At 37.5% G+C, this 23,045-nt stretch overlaps 1 protein-coding gene across 5 annotated transcripts in view; it reads right to left on the reverse strand.

The window, feature by feature from the left end:
* Positions 1-22,795, reverse strand: part of CEP57 (centrosomal protein 57) — a 47,476-nt gene extending 24,681 nt beyond the window's left edge. The window contains exons 1-3 of one of the 5 annotated variants that reach the window (XM_032639219.1): positions 22,549-22,794; positions 12,353-12,445; positions 9,821-9,977 (exon numbers count right to left, since the gene is read on the reverse strand). In XM_032639219.1, the coding sequence (XP_032495110.1) occupies positions 9,821-9,941 (121 nt within the window). In that variant the 5' untranslated portion in view covers positions 9,942-9,977; positions 12,353-12,445; positions 22,549-22,794. Of the gene's footprint in view, positions 1-9,820; positions 9,978-12,352; positions 12,446-18,318; positions 18,379-22,548 lie in introns of all 5 variants that reach the window. The other 4 variants (XM_032639217.1, XM_032639218.1, XM_032639221.1 and 1 more) reach the window with 4 other exon arrangements.
* Between the last annotated feature and the right edge of the window lie 250 nt (positions 22,796-23,045).

Raw genomic sequence — 23,045 nt, forward strand, 5'->3', positions numbered from 1 at the left:
TTGACACCCAAATTTATTAATAGAGAACTGAACTTAATAGTCCTACAGTCATCTATCATATTCTCCTTATTTCTATGTGAATAATTGATTTATGTTCTTTCCTTAAAATCTTAGCATTTCTTTAGAATCTTTCTCAGAAGTTCCTTGGAATCTTCAGCATTTTTATTTCAAAACAAAACGAAAGCCAAACATTACTTCTTTCTCCCACTTGTCTTAGCTCTACTGGTTCTTTAACAAACTTGAATTAATGCTTCGGTTTTCTTTTTCCAGTTTCACTGACAAATACTTGACATACATCAATGTATAAGTTTAAGGTGTCCAGCATGATGGGTTGATTTATATGTATTGTGAAATTAACACAGTAGGTTTAGTTAACTTCTATATCTCATATTCATACAGTACAAATAAAAAAATATCTCCTTGTGATGAGAACTCTTAGGATCTACTGTCTTGACAACTTTCCTATATATCATACAGCAGTGTTAACTACAATTATTTTCATTCTTTTCTTGACCGATAATGAAAGTATTTAAGATTATATGAATTTCCTTCCAAGTACTGCAATCCAGAAGTTTAAGTATGTAATGCTTAACCGTTTTCTTTTGCAAAATATCTGAATGCACATTAAGCAGGATTTAGGAAAAAACAGAAATGAAAAGGAAAACCAAGAGACCCACAATCCTATCATCTCAGTATAATAATTATAAACATTTTGTTGAAATCCTTCTGGATTTTTCTATGCTTTTATAAGTTAGTGAAATTATCCCTTTGCTAGCTGATATCACATTTATTGAAATATGAGTATTTCTCCATGTCAATCTATAGATACATTTCTAGAATTCCATCCTTATACATACTTGTCTAGGAACTTTCTGTTCCACTAATTTCTAGTTCTGAACCGGCTCAAACCACACTTCCTATTTTTATAGCTCTATAATCTGTTATTAGTTGACATGGTGAGGCCATCCTTTATATGAGTGAAGCCTTCTATTAAAAGAAAAAATGCAGCTCTCACACATCATTCTTTAAGTGATATTCACAATATTAAGAGTTTCCACTGAGGAACAGTGCACAGCTCCATTTATTCAAGTCTTCAAGTATTCTCCTCACAGAGCACACAGAACAGGCCTAGGCTGATTTACCTCAGATTTACCATGGCCTCCTTCCCAGGCCAGGTGGCTGAGCGATTCCAGTTCCTTTTCTCCAATTAGATTTGCAAAGGAAGCATTATTCCAGAAGCCACTTCACCTGGGCCTAAAGCTGTCTCCAGTTGCTACCTAGATTTAAAATCCCAACTTCTCCCCTTCTGTACCCCAATACCTAAATAAGGCTTATATCTAATACCAAGACTCCTCAGAGTGTCCCTGAGGCTTTTGGCCTTATTTTCATTTTATTTCTGGCACCTAGGTATTTCCCTTTCTTAATTTAAAGCTAGGTTTTATTTGTTATTTATTATCATATGAAACTGCTGCTATTTGTCTGACAATTATTCTGACAGTAATACTGCCATCATCCTTTTTATTTGTTGTGTTCCTAACATGTCTTTGCCAGCTTTTTATCTGTGTCATTCTGTTTGGCTTAAAAAGCATATACTGACTCAAATTTTTCTTTTTCTTTTTAACATAATCAATGTCATCACATCTGATAAATGTCATCCTATTTTTTTCACTGTATTTTATTATTTCTAATTTTATTTCCTTGATTTTTCTTTATTATTGTATTTTACTGTATGAAGTATAGCATACATCTTGAGAACTGTTTTTCTGGCTTACACATGTCTTTTCCCGGTAAGTTCCTCTTACCTCAACATGGCTATAAATACAACTGATGTATTCCTTTAGTACCCTCTCACAAATATGGCCACAGCTGACTGACCCACAGGGATACCCAACTGAAACCCAGACAATGGCTTTCTTCTTGGTATTTTTGGACTCTGGCCCTAAAAGCTGAAGCCAGAATTAGTTCAACTTCAAACTCAAGCTTTTAGTTGCCATGTTTCCTGATATGTGGAAAAGCTGTTCTGTGGCTAGAGAGAATGAAGCTAGCTAGAAGAAGAATTTAAAAAATAGATGGGGAGAAAGTGTTGGTCATGTTTGAGTCCCTGGTTTCTAATGTTCTTTAAGTCCACCCGTATATCTGCCTTTCTGTTCTTGGTTGTTCAATCCTCCCTTGCATGTTTGTAAACCAAAAAGATTCTTTGCCGAAGCTAGTTCAGACTGGGAATGTCTATCACTTATAGCTAAGTTTTCATTAACTGCTCTTTGTTTTCTAAGTTTTTATTAAATAAATCCAGTACCATAAAGATACAAAATGACTTTGTTCTACCAAATGGCTAATATATATTTAAAAATATATAAACACATAAGTACATATGCACACACATCCCTGAATACATTTTCTATGTCAAAAATGAGATTTTGTATGAAAGGAAGTTCACGTACATTATATCTTCACTTTAAGAGTTACATTTGGCATAGTTTTTCAGCTTTATATTTAGTTTTCATACAAACATGCCTGCTTTATTGAGTTAAAAAACATTCTAGGTGATGAAATGATGGATCTTACGTTTTTTGTTTTTCCTTAGAAAAGTATGTGAGTGAGCTCTTGCTTTTTTCTCCCTTCTACTGCCCTCACATCTATGAGGTCATGCACCACTGCATTTATGTTCAAATAACCACATTACCTAGAAATTCCCTTGAGTGAAAAATATTCTATGTAGAAATGAAAAATGAGATCTTTTTAACTTCATATATTGGGAAGGTATACAGTGGGAAATACATTTCTAGAACAAGAAGCAAATTCAAACACTGAAAGATGGAAAAAAGTGACATACTAAAATACTGTACACATTTGTTTTATTTTCACAAATAGACCTTCCACAGCAAACACTAGATTTAAAATTTTTATCCTCCTTACCCACAGTATCCCTGAACATACATTTCAAAATTAAATACATTTTGGTTAGTTGAGTAGGAGAGTGCAAATTGCCTCTGGAAAACTTAGCGTCAAAGATAGATACCGAGTTTTCCTTAAACTTTAATCATCTCTGAAATGTGAACTCCGCAGAGGGAAGAGACAACCTATTATTCATAATTCAAACGCCAATGCTACATATTATGTGTGGCACATAGTTGGTATGTAGATGTTTCAATAAACATATCTAGGAAAGTCTCCATGATTATTAATCTAAAATATAAATTAGAAGACACGGCAGCAATCTCTTTCTAACTCTTAACCTAATAAAATTAAACCTCATCTTAGTAATTTATAATTCCTTCTTTCCCTAAGACAATCAGTGATTCCCCACCTTCACTGCATTTTCTGTACTACTTGGTGAGCTTTAAAAAATCCTAATGCCCAGAACATATCCCATACAAACAAAAACAAAAAACCCCAAAACCCCCAAACAAGCAAAAACCACCACAGAATATTTGGAATGAAAGGCAGGAGTCCAAGATCCTCAGGTGATTCTAATGTGCAAAGTTTGAAAACTTTCTAGTAACATCTAGAGCACGAAAAGAATGAAAGACTTTCTCCTCTTCTCAATCTAGCTTGTCATTCATTCAGAATTTGGGGTACATTAAGCCTAGCAGACCTCAGTATCATCTCATTAACAACAAAGTGGGGTCTATCTGTTACCTGGAATATTTCTATCACTAATTTATCAGCACAAGTTTGCTGCAGATTAAGGGGGGGGACATGGGGGGGACCCAAATCACTAGTACACATCTTTAATTTCCCTAGTATTTTTCTGTCTTTGTAGTTCTCTACCCTTCTGACTATTCCCACTAATTTTAGCTCACTATTTAAACAGTGCTATTTTCCAAAACCCTTTCCCCCTCTACTTTCTTTCCAGAGAAACCCCTCCACACACATATAGTTTCATTTACTACCATATCCCTGTTCATGCCTGAGTTCATTAGTGCAGATTTCTTTTACACTTCACTTTTATTTTCATTTGCTTACTATTTCATCTCCACCTAACTCATAGGCATCTCAAATTTGATACAGCCAAAATTATATTCATTATCTTTCCTTGAAATGTTCTAGCTTTCCTGTAATTTGTCCTAATCACACTACCATTCTCCACAATAGAAATCTTGGACTTCTTCACTGCCCACCAAACTATGCATAAATCTCTCCTTAATCAGTCTCCTGTTCTCTATCCCAACTGGCATTGCTTCAGTTTAGACTAATTTCTGACCTAAATTTCAGTTCAACATTTATAGAGCACATATGATGGGTAAGGCACTCTGCAAGATGAAGAAGAGAACATAAAAATAATTAGGATAGTCCTTGCTTTCAAGGAGCTATTGTCTAGTTTCTGGAGAGAGATGCTACTATCTACTCTTCCCGCATCTGGTGAAAAATATTTACATAAACAAAACATGACTCTGTATGTACTCAGAGTCTTTACTGTGTTGGTTCTCAAAGCATGGGGCATGGCCCCATGGGGAGGTGTGGCTCATCACCAGGGTCTGTGAGATCAACACTATTTTCATTACACTACTAAGATTTTATTTACTCTTTTCACTGTGTTGACATTTGCAAAGATGATGCAAGAGCAATGTTGGGTAGAACTACTAATTTTAGCACAAATCAAAGAACTGGCACTAAACAATAATTTTGGCATTGTATTCGCCACAGCCACACTCAGTAAGAAAAAACAAAGCCGCTTGTTTGTTGGCCTCGATGAAGCAGTAAAAATCATTAAATCTCAAGCCTTGAGTACACATCTACTTAATACTGTGTGACAAAATGGGAAGGACACATCTGTAAAGTACGTAACAAAGGACAATGGTCTTGATGCACAAATGTTTGACTTGTGAACTGAACAAAAACCATTTCCTTCAAAGGAACACGCTTTTTATTTGAAAGAACTTTTGTTAGACTACGACTATTCAGACTTAAGGTATTTAGTCATTTTCCTAATGAGCTTGTCCTGATTCTCAAATGACATGGGCCTTCAAAGAGCTGACAGTAATTGCTGCCAATGATAAAATTCAAGTGAAAGTTAAAATTCTAAAAAAAAAAAGTTATCTCTTTTGTGAGCTTTATAGTTTCCCAATATAAAGGTTTTCTTCTATTGAGATCGAGTGATATTAACAAACGTAATCTTTTTGATATTGTATAAAGAAATGTCAAATTTTACAAGTGTGTATAAGTCAATACAATTAACAAGTCATGCATGGGTAAAAGAGTCATTCAAAGTTCAAAACAAACCAATGAATTTCAGTGGAATAGCACTCAAAAAAAAAAAAAATTGGTTTACAGGCTTGAACCTTGACTAACTTCTGGGAATTGGCTTTGGGAATGTTCTCTATGTTACTAACCGATAAGGTCGTTTTGTATGACTAGGGCACTGAATCCTGCTGCAGAAGTCTGCCTAGATTGTGTAAACAATATGTTTTACGGTGAATATCTTGACTAGCTGAGCAGGCACAAAGTGTCTGTGTGACCAATTCCAAATAAAAGCCCTTGTCTCTGAGCCTAGTTATGCAGTTTATTGCTGGAGGAAGAAGTGTGTTTTATGTGATCACAAGAAAAAACTTTGGAAGCCTGAATCTGGATTTCTCCAGATTCCCCTGTAATAAACCACAGGTGTAACTACAACTGCTTCTGAATCTTAAATCCTTCTAGTTAATATGCAACCACGTAGGTGGTTCTGAGGTCCCAGATTATGAAAAACTCAGTAATGTTTCCATAATCCACACTGCAGCTAAATTTTAAGAAACTGTATTTGCCAAGTTGTGATATAGTGTCAAAGAATAGCCACAAATTGTTGGAAAGGCTATTAAAATTTACTCATTTTCCAACTGCATATCTGTGTAAGGCCAGATTTTCTTTCCCACATACTTCAATCAGAACAATTTATCATCACAAGTGGAATGCAAAAGTAAATATGAGAGTTAAGCTGTCTTCTATTAAGCCAGAAACAAGAGATTTACAGTGTAAAATAAAACAATGCCACTCTTTATAGTATGTTTTTTAAATTTGGAAAAATATTCTTCATTGAAATACTTATGTACACATTTAATGGGTTTCCTGGACCAAAAAAAAATTGAGAACCAATGCTTTAGAAGAACAGATGGGCAGTAAATTGTTATCAATACCTAACACAATAGCTATAACTTGACTATAACACTGGTCCCAATAACACTGAGTGTTCCAACACAAATTTGTAATAGATACGCCAAGATGTTTTTTCTCTCAGCTCTTAGGGGGATCAAGAGTAGCTTGGGACAGTAAAAGACCCCAGATTAGTTGCCACCAACCCCACCAGTTTATCTCAGTGTGTTATATATGTATTACTATTTTATTGTGCATATGTACTATGGTATGTGAAAGGTTGGAAAGCACTGGCCTAGTAGAACCACCTTGTAGCTACTTACCCTGCTTCAAACATCCAAGCCATTCTTCACATTACTATCATGTGAAATGTACTGAACAAGTGACATGAGCTATGGGTTATACTGAAAATCTTTGGAATGATGTTACCATTATTTTAAAGGACTCTCTAAAAACATTAGTACATTTTTTGATGTCAGTAATAATTTCGAATTTCTTGTTCATTTCTTTTCTAACTGAAGTTCAAAATTAATATGAGAATTACAAGAAGCACAGTTTATCTCGTTCCATGGCATTAGTCAAATTATATTTTCAAAGTCATTTTCCGATAGTGAAGTGAAATGGTAATTTATCAATGAAAATGTTAAACCGTAACTAAACTACAAGTTTTTCCCCCTAAAGTATTAGTGAGAAAAAAACATTTACTAAGTATAAAAGAAAAAGTTTATCATGGCCAGTATCTATTCAAAATAAGCCTTCATTCATTCAGTAAATATTTGAGGGTTCACTGAACAAATCAGGGAAAAAGTGGGAAGAGAAAATGGTTTTGATACTGCATATGTTAAAGTAATCATCTTTGAGATGTTTCTTCATCAGTTAATTTTGAATATACCTACCTTATACAGTTTTCCTGAGAGGATGAAATGAAATATATTTGCTATGTCTGAAATGTTACTGCATTTCATTCCTTTCATTCTTTTTTTAAAGTTGTGTTTAATCAGTAGTGTGGCAATTATATTTACTAATGATTTTCTAGATAAAAGAAGTGTTATATTTTAGCCACATATGGGTTAAACAGCTGTTTGTAAATTAGTTTAGGAACCCTTTTGTTTCAATTGGGAAATGCATTGCAAATATCTTAAAAATCAATCTCAGAATAACACTGGTTTGTAAACTGTGTACTGGCTGTATAATAAAATACTAGGTAGGTAACAATATCTAAGTATAGTTACCAATGTAAATCCTAGCCTGTAATGGGACATTAAAAGTGTTTGCTGAAATAAATTTAACCCGAGGCCTTTAAGAATTTCTTTTAAGTGTCTTTTAAGAATTTCAATAGGTGATACTCAATTTACTAACTAGAAATATCTTATTCATAAGATACTGTATCTCAAAGATGATGATAAAGAAAATACTGATTAATTTAACGGTTAATAAAACAATTGATAAAGTGCTACTCATCAGAATACAGCAGCTAAAGACTGGCAATTTAGAAAAATAACAAAAGTTGTGTAACTTTCAAACAACATAGGTTAAAAAAGCAAAACAAATAACTGAAGCCCACCGTGGAGCAAAAATCAGTTAAATTTTAGTAATGATTTCTTTTAAAAAAATAAGCACACACAAAAACATGCAAGAGTTCTAGCAGGAACATAAGGTCTAAGAATTAGATACTAATCCTATCACGATTTTTCATCTAGTTTTGATCTTTACATTGATCTCTACGTCGATCTAAAGACTTTTTTTAAAGTTCAGAGAAAAGCAAATTACTAAAGAATCCATGAATAACAAAAATTAAATGGGGCAGATTTATTCACAAAGCAAAGGTTAGCAAGTGTTTAACCTAGTGTGTTAGCAATAAAGCTAAATTCTGCCTGTGTGTAATTTGTGGTTTTCAGGAAAATGAGAAAGGGCAGAAAAAAGGAGAGGAAGAAGAAAGTAAACGAGAAAAAATAAAGTGGAAGACAGTAAATAAGCTTCTTTTATTCCTTCAGAACATGATGTTATGAACTGTGTTGCAATGCCCCAAGATAATCATTATGATCCATTATACTTTTACAGCGTTTCTGGTATCAATCCAATGATACCTACTTTCAGTATAGGATGGATAGACACAGAAACCACCACCCCTCGCCCCAGACAAAAAAGTAAAGGCTATGAGGTATGACCAAAGGACCAAGAGAGTTCAGAAGAGACATCTGAAGACAGTAAAGAGAGGTATGTGTTGAGGAAGCTGGTAGAGAAGAAGACTGCTATGAAGAAATAATATACAATCCAGGCTTTAGAGAAAAGAGTATAATTTTCACCGTGGCTGGTGTGGTAGGCAAAACAGACACTCAAAGATGCCTATGTCCTAATCCTAGAATCCCTGAAAACCTGTTATATGGTAAAAAGCATTTTGGGAGATGTAATTAAAGCTATGGACCTTACAGATAGGGAAATTATATCTGATTATTTGACTGGGCTCAATCTAACTAAAATACATGAACCCTTAAAAGCTGACAATTTTCTCTGGCTGTAATTAGAAAGAAGCAGTGGGAGAAGTCAGAGAAATTTGAAGCATGAGAGAGACATGACCCACCATTCCTGTAGGGGACCATAAGAAAAGCATGAGAATGCAGACAGATTCTAGGAGCAAAGACTGGTGCTGACTGAAGGTCAGCAAGACAATGGAACCTCAGTTCTACAACCACAGGGAACTGAATTTGGCCAAGAATCTGAATGAGTTAGCAACAGGTTCTTCCTTAGACTCTCCAGTAAGGAACACAGTCCAGTCAACACTGATTTCAGGAGCCTACATAGAGTACCCTGCTAGTCATACAGATAATAATTTTGGTTATTTAAGACTGCTAAGTTTGTAGTAATTTGTTAAGGCAGCAAGAAAACTAATACAGATGGCAAGTTTCAGGAACAACTATATTTCAAAGCAGCCAAAGCAAAGGATGTGTGGGTAAGGAAGAATGGAAGAGTGGCTAGGGATGAAGCTGGTAAAGCAGGTAGAGCCTAAGTTACAGAAAATCTAAGACTTCATTATTTAAGCCATGGAGAGGTGCTGAAACTTTTCTTTACAGTGGGAGAGATGAGTTAACAGCAAATGGCAGCAATGTTGTTAACTGGGGATGAGAGGGAGACCAAGGCAGAGAAATTGGTTAAAAGTGTATTACAATCATCTATGCAATAGATGATGAGAGCCTGAACCAAACCAATGAGAATGAAGAGACAGAGAAAATCTGTAAGTTTTGGGGATATTTCAGAAGCAAAACACAAGTCTTGGTTCCTGAGTGATGCTGGAAATGACAGAGCAGTCCTAGATGACTCAAAGTTACATAGTCTTGATGATCAGGTGGATGATGACGTCTAATGATCAAGGAACAAAAGAAAGGCATTATATTTTGAGGAGGTTAAAAACAGGAAGGGGGGGTGTTCCCTGGTGGCACAGTGGTTGAGAGTCCACCTGCCGATGAAGGCGACACGGGTTCGTGCCCCGGTCCGGGAAGATCCCACATGCCGCAGACTGGCTGGGCCCGTGAGCCATGGCCGCTAAGCCTGCGTGTCCGGAGCCTGTGCTCCGCAATGGGAGAGGCCACAGCAGTGGGAGGCCCGTGTACTGCAAAAAAAAAAAAATTAAAAACAGGAAGGGGGAAGTATACTCTCCTCCTCTAATTTTACAATAAATGGAAGACACAATTAAGAGTTTTTAAGCAGTGAATAAGCACACAAAAGAAACCTCCATTTTGTTAGGCTCTATTACCTCTGCTGTTGCTTTCTGGATAGGCAAATGTAGGCTTATTTGGGGAACGTCGCAGATCACTATTAAGGAAAGGCTTATCAGGTGGATATATTACATATGAAGATGAGGAATCGTGAACCATATTTCCATTAGACTTTGATGGTTCTGCTAAGATGTTCTGAAAAATAAAAATACAGAAATTACCTTTCAAAATTTTAAAGCACAAATAGCATGTGTATATATACATATGTTCCACTGATGGAGGCAAAAACTAAAGTCCATTGACCAAACACAACAGAATTCAATCATTACTTGAAAATAATAAAACTTTTAAAGCGTTTCATATGTCTAAATGTAGCCATATGCCAAATACTATAAAAAGGAAATAATGTTCACACAACTTGAATACAAATGCTGCAGAGATACTTAAATATGGTACTCACAATGAATATTGTGAGTATAGTTTAATTAATTAGTTTATTATAAAATAATTAGTTTAATTTATTAATATAGTTTATTTTAAAAATATGTACCATAAGATATATATTCAGAAAAGTAAATATTATCTTTTTACAGTATCAGAAACTGCTAGAAAATGACTAAATTAATCTTTCCCCAATCAACTACACAATTCCTGAGTATCTAACAAATGTCCAAAACTCTGGGGTATATAGAAAGAAAATAAGGCATATTCCTTGTCTCAAAAATTTTACATTTAGTTAGGGGGAAAAAAGGGAGAAGCCATTAGAAAACATTAAAGCTTATCAAACACATAAATATAAAACTTTATTTCCACACATACACCATTCTGCATTTGTCATACTGTTCAATTTGGGATTACATTCCACATGATAATTTTCAGTGCAGGGGATGCTAACTGTTTTGCTTTTTGTAGGTGACTTCCTTTTGGTAGAAAGACCTAGAGTGGGAAAAGCTCAGGTAGAAGATATGACTGCTAGCTGCTCAAAACTCTAAGACATCCATTTTTCTTATTCAAATAGCCACAGTAAACTAGGTTCTCAACTCTTACCTTTGGGGAACTATATAGTACCAGAATATATACCAGAATAGTACCAGAATATATCTGACTATAAAGTACGAGAATAACCTGTGTCCAGAAAACTAAAAAGGAACAATGAATATTTACAATACAGTAAACCGCCTCCTGGAATAAAACGCCATCAAAACCCATATTGTATCTAAATCTTATTAAAAATTGAAGACTATATTTCCATGTTAAAAACCATGCAATTTTCCAGTTGATTTAAGAAAGCAAATACAGGGCTTCCCTGGTGGCGCAGTGGTTGAGGGTCTGCCTGCCGATGCGGGGGACGCGGGTTCGTGCCCCAGGCCGGGAGGATCCCGCGTGCCGTGGAGTGGCTGGGCCCCTGGGCCATGGCCGCTGAGCCTGCGCATCGGATCCTGTGCTCCGCAACGGGAGAGGCCGCAGCGGTGAGAGGCCCGAGTACCGCAAAAAAAAAAAAAAAAAAAAAAAAAAAGAAAGCAAATACAAAACATACACTATGGCTGTGAAAACTAAAAGAGAGGGCAAAGAGCTTGGAAAGGGTAGGAGGTAAGTCTCAAAAGCAGTACTTAAATCCATGCTACTCTACTGTGAAACATGTGTTCACATGCAACAAGGACTAATAGTTGGCATTTTTTCAACTTTTGGGCAAACTGACATCAAGTTTTGGAGGTGGCTAGAAAATAGGGTGTTTTTCAATTCTTAAAATATATAATACTGCCAAAGCTCTTGCAAAACACCATGCATAATCAACCACATAGCTTAACTTTAAATATTGTTCTTCACAGAGTACCTCATGTCTCCATACAACCTACTAGAATCCTATCATTTAACAACTACCATTCAAAGAACAATGGTTAGGGAGCATTTAACATATCTATGAACATAAACCATGAGCAAATTCACTTATGATTTTCAAAAGGAATTGTATTAGTATTACCAAACACTGCACAGATATTAACAGAAGGATTATGCATAAATAATTTACCAAAACCCAAAAGAAAAAAAAACAAAACACCCAATCAAGAAATAAGAACAAACCATCTTTGCTAAATTCATTGCCTGCTAGCTCTTGTAAAATGAACAGTTCAATATTTGTCTTTCAACAAAATTTGTTACGTATACATCATCAAAATACTGCTTGGATCAGTTGACAAATTAAGAAAAGTCTTAATATAAAAATGCAAGTTATAATGAGACTTTTTTTGAATAGTAATTCTAAATATATTCCATTTTCTAAGTCAGTCACCTCATTTTGAATGTCAGGGTTTAAGCAATGAAAGCCATTGTTAACTATAAATGTTTTGGATCAATGTCCTCATTTGCTGCCAGAAGTCTGAAGCAAAGAACAGGAAGAATACATAAATCAACCCAAAGCAAAAGGAAGAAAGAAAACAAAATGGCTTTATAAAAATTATTTACAAGAACTATTTTGAAATAAAATTAAACCAAGAAATAAGAAACTGATAACTCAGTTACGTACACATAGTGTCTATTAAAAATTGTAGAGGATAAAATGTGGTACCTACACACGATATTATTCAGCCTTAAAAAGGAGGGAAATCCCATCACGTGCTACATAATGGATGAACCTTGAGGATATTATGCTTAGTGAAATAAGCCTGTCACAAAAAGACAAAAATTTTATGATTCCACTTACATGAGGTAAAGTAGTTAAATTCATAGAAACAAAGTAGAAATATGGTGGTTACCAGGGGCTGGGGGGAGGTTGCAAAGGGGAGTTGTTTAATAGAGTTTCCATTTTGCAAGATGAAAAAGTTCTGGAGATCTGTTTCACAACAATGTGAATATGTTTAATACTACTGATCTGTACATTTAAAAATGGTTAAGATGATAAAGTACTAGGTAAACAACTAAAGATAATAAGAAAATAGTGAGTTGTCACACCAACCTGATCTCCAGTAGAATCAGGGCAATCACATTCTATGTGATTAACTGAAAAATTAACTAGCTTTCAAAAGAACCCACAAACCTACTTGCATCTATTTTAACACACATAACACAGGGAATGAGCTTTGTATAACAGACCTATCTCCACTTACCTACTCAAAGTCTTGGTTGTCCTTTCTAAAGGACATGATATCCCTCCAGATGCCATCTATTTCTCCCTCCCTACTAGACCTTGCACACTGCCAATTTGGAAGGAAAGGAAGGGAGGGAAGGAAAGAAAGGGAGAGAAAGAGGGAGGGAGGAAGGGAGAAAGGAGAGAAAGGAAGGAGGAAAGGAAGGGAGGGAAGAGACAGCAGGGAACAGAGAAAGCAGAGGGAGGTGAGGAAGGAAGGAAAGACAGACTTTTCTGAACTTTAGGGACTCCTCTCCAGCTCCTGTCTCATTTCTCAACTTTTTTTTTTTTTTTTTTGCGGTATGCGGGCCTCTCACTGTTGTGGCCTCTCCCGTTGCGGGGCACAGGCTCCGGACACGCAGGCCCAGCGGCCATGGCTCACGGGCCCAGCCGCTCCGCGGCATGTGGGATCTTCCCGGTCCGGGGCACGAACCCGCGTCCCCTGCATCGGCAGGCGGACTCTCAACCACTGCGCCACCAGGGAAGCCCTCATTTCTCAACTTTTAAAACAAAGTCCCTCAAAATACTTGTTTGTAATTGCTGCCACTTCTTAATCACCTTCCCTTTTAATCCCCTCTTCAATCCTCACCAATTCAGAGAAACAGCTCTTCAAGTTCACCAGTGACTTTTACAGGGCTGAACTCAGTGACCTCCCAGAAGCATGTGATACAGCAGATCACTTCATCCCAATACTTCCTTCAGTGGATGGAACACAACAATCGGATTTTCCTTCTAACACCCAGGTGTCTCCCTCAGAATCTCCTGGGCTCTCTCTTCTTCCTCTTTCTAAATGCTGGAGTTCCCTAAAGCTTAGTCCTTCCTCCTCTTGTCTTCATCTACATGGATACCTTTGATGATCTCATCAACTCTCAGGGCTTTCAAAAAGCCTCTATCTGCTGATAACTTTCAAGTTTAAATATGTTATATATAGCTCTCCCTCTTGAAACTCTATATTCAAATCAACCTTCCTACTCGCTGTCTCCACTTGGATGTCAATATGAGGACCCCAAACTTAACATGTCTATAACCAAATTCTTGAATCTATTTCCCAAACCAACTCCTCAAAGCATACCACAATAATTGGCACCACCACCTACCCAGCTGCTCAGGCCAAAACCCTTGCATGAGTCATTTCTCATACATATCTCACATCCAATCTTTCAGTATACCTGGCTGGGTCTCTGTCTTTACCATATATACAGAAAGTCTTCAACTTCTCATCAATTCCACTAATTCCCTGCTTGACACCACTGTGATCTTTCTGTCTGGACTACCATAATAGCCTCCTAACCACTTCTGTCGAGGTCCCCCAGTCTGTTCTCCAAATAGTAGGTGTTATGATCCTTTAATAATTCAAGTAATGCCCCTAATCAGAACCTTCCAATGGCTTTCCATCCCAGAATAAAAACCAAAATTCTTACCATGACCCCACATTAACTGACCCCAGGCTAACCCTGACCTCATCCCTTACCAGTCTCTCTCCGCCCCACCCCCATATTTTCCAGCCATACTGACCAACTTTTGGATTTCTAAAATGCACAGTACACTGTTTTCATTTGCTATATTTACTCTGCCTGGAAAGCTCCCTTCCTCCCACTACTCAGTTATCTACTCAAAAGTTTGTCAGTGAGGTTTTCCCTGACTACCCTATCTAAAGTAGCACCTTTTGTCACTCTATCTCCTTACCCTTTTAAGAAACACTATTTCTACCTGATATATTTATCATCTCTATGCCCTGTGGAAAAATTAAAAATATATTTAGTTTTTGTCCCTGAAAGAGGTTTAAAAACTCTCAGAATTTTTAAGTGATAGGAGTGTCTTTGTTATGGTAATAGCGGGGGCCCTGGATAGCTTTAGGATGAGGGCAGATAGCCAGAAAAACCTACTAGGCGATTAGAGGGTTAGAAATTTCAGTCCCACCCCGTGCCCTCAAGAGAAGGAAGAGGGGCTAGAGATTGAGCTCACTCACCAATGGCTAATGATTTAGTCAATCCTACCCACATAATGAAACCTCCCTAAAAAACTCTTTGTTCAATGAGGTCCCAGGAGTGTCCAGATTGGTCATGGAAGTCCCTTTACATCTTACCCTGTGTCTCTCTTCCATTTGGTGGTTCTGGAGTTGTATTCTTTATAAGAAAAAGTTTAAAAAAAGTTTTAATTGTAAGTGTAGTGTTTTCCTGAGTTCTGTGAGTCACTGTAGCAAATTACTGAATGTGGCGGAGGAAGAGTCAGAACTCCTTAATCTACAGTTGGCTGGGCAGAAGTACAGCTTCCTTGGGGACATCTGGGACTTGCAGGTGGCAACTGAAATGGGGGCAGTCTTGTGGGACCTAGTGTCTTAACCTGTGGTGTTTGCACTATCTCTAGGTAGTGTCAGAATTGAATTGTAGGACACCCAGTTGGCATAGAAAAATTGCATGTTGGAAAAATATAGTCACCCCATTAAGGGTTTAAGTTCCAAAAAGACACTCAATAAATATGTTTAATAAATCTGTTGAACGAATTAATTATATAAATATGTTACAAAACAGGAAAACTGCATAATGCTTATAAAACTGAATAATCCTATTCAATAAAGTTACTATAATCTCTTAGAAGACAAAAGCTTTTGGTTTCTTTTGTACCAAATAATAGCACAAATGTCATAGGGAGGCTGTGTAGAAAGAGTTAACATCGCAGACTCAAGGTCTGCCTGCAAGGTTAGTTCTTGGCTGGTATTTCAGAACTTGAATTTTGGGAAGGTTCCAAATATTGTCACCATCAGAGTCAGGGGTCTCCAAGACCATCCCCGGGTTCAATGATTTGCTTGAAAAACTGACAAAACTCAGCACAGAGTTATACTTACAGCTATGATTTCTTACAACAAAAGGATACAAAGCAAAATCAGAAAAGGGAGAAGCTACAAGAGATCAGGCACAAGCTTTGAAAATTCCTCTCTAGGTCGAGTCATACAGGATGTGCTTAATTCCTCGAGCAACTAACAGAGACAGCTGTGTCAAGTGGCGTCTACTAAAGAAGCTCTTTAGACTCAGTGGCCAAGGTTTTTATTTGAGGCTGGTTATATTCCTGATTCCCAGAAGGAAAACAGGTGTTCAACATTGTTTGCATAAACAGTTTAAGCACAATAAGCCACTCTTTCCTGATTTAGGTTAAAGTTCTAGATCTGTGTAGGAAACTGTTTACCACTCAAGTTCACAGATGCCAATGAAGAGCTAACCTTGCAAACAGCCCTTTCTAAAAATAACAAGTCATCTGGAATTATGGAAGATTTCAAGAGAGAATTATTTTCTGTCTTCAATGCCATATGCATCCAATCATGGTACCTGAGAACTATGGAAGGGCAAAGGATCCTTTAAGCATACTGTTTATGCTATCTTCTCTCATATTAATACTAAAAACAATCCATAAACCTCAAACTCACCTTGCACTTTACAACCTACACTTTCATTATCTGGGTTGATCTTCACAACATTCCTGACAAGTAAGCAAGTAAGAAAGTATCTCCACTTTATAGTTCAGGAAAATATACTTGGATTTATTTTTAGAACAATGAACATGGTATCTTAGATTTGTTAGCACATTGTTTTCTCTAAGCACACTCATATTCTCCTTAAATTATCACAAGAACCCTAAGAAGCAAGCATAGCAAATATTACTGTCCCCATTTTGTAGGTGAAAAAAGAGGCTAAGAAAACATAAACCATTTGCTTCAGGTTTCACAGCTACTAAGGTGCCCAAGTCCAGCTCCTAATCCAGTCCTCTTTCCAAATATTTTTCCGACTAAAATGATATGATTCTAGGAAAAACTTTCAGGATTAAAGGCAAAATGTTTAACCTGATCACTTTCTTTCCTGGTAGCTTTAGTTGTTAGGGCAAACATCCTACTTAGGAACACTTATAACTCAAATATTTTTTATTTATTTATTTATATTTAAAAAAGACTATTGATTGATTGAGGCATGCAAGCTCTTCGTTGTGGTGCCTGGGCTTCTCTCTACCTGTGGCGTGCGGGTTTTCTCTTTTTCTCTCTCTGGTTTGGTGCATGGGCTCCAGGGTGTGTGGGCTGCGTAGTCTGCGGCACACAGGCTCTCTCCTTGAGGCACGTGAGCTCAGCAGTTGTGGCGCGTGGCCTCAGCTGCCCCACAGCATGTGGGATCTTAGTTCCCCGACCAAGGATCAAACCCATGTCCCCTGCATTGGAAGGCAATTCTTTACCCCTGGACTACCAAGGAAGTCCCCTCAAATATTTATTAAACGTCTCTGTGTATGACACTGTGTTAAGTGTGAAGGATGATAAAAAATGTACTATTACTTGCCTTCTTTTCAAATGTAATGTGCAACACAGCTGGAAGAAATAAAAATCAGGTACATAAAAATTTAAATACCATTTAGCAGACCATACACAAATACATAGAAAAGATAAAGCAGTATGACCAACGCGGGGTTATTCCAGGAATCTAAAACTGTGTGAACATTAGGAACATCTTTTGATGCAATCCATCCCATTAAAGTGAAAATCCATACGAACAACAAATGCAAAAGAGTAGTCAATAAAATTTAATATCTAGCCATTATTAAATAACTTTTTTCTTATGGTAATTAGAAAATTTACCCAAAAAATGGCAACATATTTAATGGTGCAAAATTTAAAACATCCCTTTAAAATTCAGGAACAAGGCAAAGATTATCTACAAGACAACTTCTTGTCAATGTTGTGCTGTTATTTCCTAGCCTGCACATTAAGATAATGAAAAGAAATAACAGATGTTAAAACTGTAAAGGAAGAATCCAAACTTATTATGACTGTCTCAACAGAGAATACCAAGAACCCTCAATGGTTACAACTGGAGTTTAGGAAAGTTGCTGAGTAAAATTAATATGCAATAAGCAATAATAATTCTATATACTAGTTAGAAAATGCAACTTATGAAAACATATAAAAAATAAAGTAACTAGAAATAAATTTAATAAATATACAAGACCTGAAACTATAAAACTTTACTGAAAAATGTTCAAATAAATGTTACTCAAAAAAACTGGAATAACATGTTCAGATAGCTCAATATCCTAAAGATATCAGTTATTCCCAAAATGAACTAGAAATTCAATTCAATTTCAATCAAAATTCCAATACCAGATTCTAGAATTTCTACTGAAGAACAGCAGAGGACCAAGAATAGCTACCATTTCTTCTGAGGAACAAGGAAGATAGTTGGCCTCTCAGACCAAAAAAAAAAAAAGGAAAGCATTAAGACAGTGAGTATAGAAAAATACAACAGTGGAACAAACAGCCCAGTAACATGTTCATACACATATGGAAATTAATATACCTACAGCTGGAATTGTAAACCACTGGGGAAAGGATGAGTTTAAACAATGCTGAAATGCATATCATAAATAAAACATCCCTACCTCATAAGCACACAAATTAATTTCAAGCAAATAAAAGACAATAGGCCCCAACTTTAACACCTGTAGAGAAAAATACAGAATATCATTAAGGCCTTGGCTATAAGGAAGAATTTAGCCAAAAATCAATAATCATTAAAGAAAGAATAAATTTTACATTAAAATAAAGAACTCTTGCTAATCAAAACATATCATAAAAAAACAAGCCAAAGAGCATTAGAAGACTTCTAATAGTTGACTCAGAATACGTAAAGAATGACTATAAATCAGTAAAAAAAAAAAAAAAAAAAGACAAACCAATTGAAAAAAGGCAAAAGATACTAAGAGGCATATCACAGAACAAGAACAAAACACACAAAAGACTAGTAAAATTATGAAAAAAAAGTGTATTTTCATCAATGATCAGAGAACACAAATAAGAATAAGAACAGGACACCACTTCACACTCATCTCTCAGCAAAAAAAAGAAAAAAATTGACACACCACCACCGGTTAAAGAGGATACAGATTAAAGGGGACTGTTGATGGGAATGTAAACTGGTACAATCACTTTGGGAAACAATTCAGCATTACCAAATAAAGCCAAAGATGCACACACTCTATGACCCAGCATTTCACTAACTATTTCCTCTCTCTCCTCAAAAAAAAAAGTCAGTCCTAAGTTTCTAAACATACACTACAACCCATTACTAAGTTGTAACCCGCAGTACAAACCTGTGTTTCAAAAATCGTTGCTCCTCAAACTTTTTGGTCACAGGACGCCCTTACACTCTTAAAAATTACTGAAGACCCCAGAAAGCTTTTGCTTATGTGGGTTATATCAATTGATATTTATCACATGAAAAATTAAAACAGAAAATTTAAAGATATTTACTAATTTAAAAATATTAAACCCATGATGTTATCATAAATATAATTTTTGAATGAAAAATAACTATGTCATCCAAAAAATTTAGTGAAAAGAGTGGCACTGTTTTACATTTTTTGCAAATCTCTTTAACTCTTGGCTTAAAGAAGGCTGCTAGATTTTATTTGCTTCTGCATTCTCTCTGTTTTGGTTAATGTACATGAAGAATCTGGTCTCCCACAAAGTGGCTGGATAAGGAAGGACACTGTAGACCCCCAAAGGTCTTCAGACCACTCTCTGAGAACTGCCACGCTAGAGAAAATTTTGCACATGTGAAACATATAGAGATGATCACAACAGGACTGTTTACAATAGTTGGCAAACAAATGAACACACCCTAAAAACCCCAAAGCCCATCAAGATACTACACTATACAGAAATATAAAAGACGCTCTGTCATTTACTAGTTGTGTAACCTTGACTTAACCTCTTTGTCCCTCATTTTGCTCATTCAAAAATGGAAATACTAAGGCCAACCTCATAAGATTATTATGAGGATTAAATGAGTTAATATATAAAAAGTATTCAAAATGCCTGCTGGATAGTACTATACTAGTATTATATATTATTATAATCTCAAAATGTGTGTGTGTGTGTGTGTGTGTGTGTGTGTGTGTGTAAGAGAGTAAAAGAGAAGCAGGAAGATGCACTAAGGGGCATGAAGGTATTCATTTTATTATACTCAAAAATAAATCTTTATATATTTAATGTTATGAAATCTATGATACATTCATAAATCACTTTTAAGAGAAATACAGAGCAGGTTTGTCAATGGGCCTGGCAAAAAAGCCAGGGAGACCAATTAGGAGATTAGCTTATTAATTAAGTCCAAAGTGACCTAAGAGTGCTGACCGTGGTTACTGGGGAAAATTTAAAACAAAAACAGGAAAGATATTCTGTTTCAACACTAGGCTGCCTGTACTTTCATTATCATTATGCCTGATCATACTTATTTTCCTGAGGCTCTCCACTAGTGGGTTAATACATAACAATCTTTCAATAAATGTTAGCTGTGAGTTGTTACTCTTCTTGCTGCTGTTGCAGAGAAAGAATGCTTACAAGAACAATTCAAAAGTATCACCTACTTCCATGTTGTTCACATTTGAGATTTACATTGCACCTGCTTCCCAAAGACTGTTATTTGTGAATCTACCTGATAAAAATCCTTGCCTCCTTAAAGCATTTCCATTTACTATACCTATGCTGGGTTTATCAATGTTAAATACAACAGAAATAGTTAATGTTCACAACCCTGAAATCTCATTATGAGTAGCCTTCTGAGTTCATGTTGTAGTTTTAAAAGGTCTTCTTTCGTTGCCTTATTTTATGATCGGCTGTTAAGCTGGAGTGCTTTTTAAATTCTGTTGGAAATGCCAGCCTTATTTCTGACAGGACAGTTAAAGTATCTAAGCAGGGCCATTTCCTACACACTGATAAGTTAAATTTAGTCATTTTTGTTTTGAGACATAGTGACTTCCAAATTAGATATTTTGATTTAGTAGGTAAAGTTAAGAAAGTTATACTTTGATTTGTAAAGGGTCCTAGGTATTCTTAGTGTACTCTGAGTATTTCGAATCCACTTAAAGCTGAGCTTAGCATATAAAAATATATATGCTTTCCTATTAAACACTCTATAGGATTTCTGTCCAGGGTATCTTAAAGACTAAGGGTTGACCACACCCCAGTAACCACTCTCAGCTAGGTGGCCTTGGCAGAGTTCAGCTCAAATCAACATTTATAGTTTTCCTTGCTCAGTCTCCAAGTGCTGTTTTGAGAGTGGTGAAAAGCCCTCCTTTCCCAATTATGTTTAATTATTTTTTCTCCTGATTAATCACAACTCCTGTATCATCTCATCCATCTACTTAATGACATTTCTTAATAGTCTAATAGCTTGTCTTTTATCTTCCCTTTCACTGATCTAATTCCTGGATAACTCCGATTGTTTCCTTCCTTCCTTCCTCTTAATCATCCCTGACCTCTCTACAAACTTGCTACCCCCACTGTGCTGAAACTCTGAAGATCACTTCTGGCCTCATTAACACAAATTTTAACAACAGTCACCAAAAGCTGAAACTGAGGAAAAGTGTGTTTTCACCAAGGTGACTCTGCTTTTACTGTCCCCCTAAGCTTTTCCCCATTAACTTCTTTGACAACCTTACCTGATATTCTCCTCTCACTATCTCTCTTTTTTCATATTTTAACCTATTTTTACAATTCATGTAACCGAACTCTACCTCCACACTACCTCTGCTCAATTCAAATTTTTACAAGTTTTCTGAAAACACCTCTTGTCTTGGCACATATTCCAAAATGCCTGCGGTGAGTTTTTCTCCTTCCTTTTCTGTTCCTGGGACAAGCATTTCCGATTCCTTCACCACCCAGCTAGCTCCACCTTCTCTACCCAAGCACTGCTAATCACTCTCGCCTAGGTTATTCTAACAGGGTGGCATTTATCAAACTGTACTGTGTAATAATCTAATTACGTGTAGTTTCTCTTCAGTGCTTTGCTCCTTCAGAGCAGGGGTTCTCCCCTATTCATCCGTGTAATCCTAGAGCCTAAAAGTACGCCAGACACTCAGCATTTGCTAGATGAAGAGCTAATGGCTCCAGCTTGAGCTGCTTCACATTCACATTTACTGCCTATCTATTCCCAATGCGGCAGGTCCCGCTCCAATTCCACAAAATACCAGTGACTGAAGAGACTGGTGGCTCTTGTAGAGGCCAATACAATATTTAAGATTGGCTCCCCTTGTCGCCTCTCTAAAAGGGCATTTACTACACACTGAGGTCACCGTAATACAGAGGGAGGTGGGAAGCGCGCGCGCTCGAGACAGGATGAGCATAGATCGAAGTTACTGGGAAGATGGGAGGGGGAGGCACTGCAAGCAAAGGAATCAGCAGACGCACTCAAGACATAACAATTCAACAGCTGCCCATTAAGCCGACTAGAGCGCCCACCTGGTCTCGGAGAGTTTCCAAGAGGGGCCGTTACACCCACGAGACCCAGGAGCCCTGTTCTCGCAGGCCATGGTGTAGGTAGTCATCCCTGCGAGTCCAGGCAACTTTCGGCACCTGGGCGGCTAGGCCGAAAGATAAAAGAGGCGGGGGGGGGGGGCGGGAGTGACGGGCCCGGCCTGTCTAAATGGAAGGGTGCAACCTTGACATAGGAGCGGTGGGCGCCGAGGTAGCAAGGGGCGATCTAGGCGCCCCCCGCCGCTCCCCAAGATGGAGTGAGACTCTGGGCCGAGAGCGCTCTGAAGAGTGAGAAAAAGCAAAGGGGCGCCAGGACCGACCCGGGGCCTATTCGAACGTCAACCGCTTCTTACCGAGAACTGAGAAGCCAAAGTCTCAGAGACCGACGCTGCCGCCATCTTCCTGCCGACCTCCGCAGCCCCGGGAGGGTCCGGGTTCGTGTGCTGTTCTTCAAGATTCGAGAGCCGCCCGCCAGGGGCGACCCTAAACCGAACCCCTGATGGAAGGGGCTGGTGTATTGGCCCCGGGTCTGGAAACCCCTGCCACACACCCCCACAGGGCCGCCCACACTCCGAGTGCACACCAAAAGCGCAACACGTCCTAACGGACGTCCTGGCTAGCCAATCAAAAAATCAGACGTCTTCCGGTGGTAGGAGAATCCGCCTCTTCCCTCGGTGACGTCACAAGGTAGCGCGCCGCGGGGACTGGGCTGGCTGGCTACCGGGCGGCTCTTGAAGGGGTTCTGCACAGGGGCGGGCATTCTCGAAGGGGAAGCGTGGGCGAGGCGTTGTGTTGTCTCCAGTGGCGATTGAATGGGATGACTGTAATAAAAGCGAATGCGAAGCTCAAA

This window comes from Phocoena sinus, chromosome 8, assembly GCF_008692025.1.
Source record: "Phocoena sinus isolate mPhoSin1 chromosome 8, mPhoSin1.pri, whole genome shotgun sequence".
NCBI classification, from domain to species: Eukaryota; Metazoa; Chordata; class Mammalia; order Artiodactyla; family Phocoenidae; genus Phocoena; species Phocoena sinus.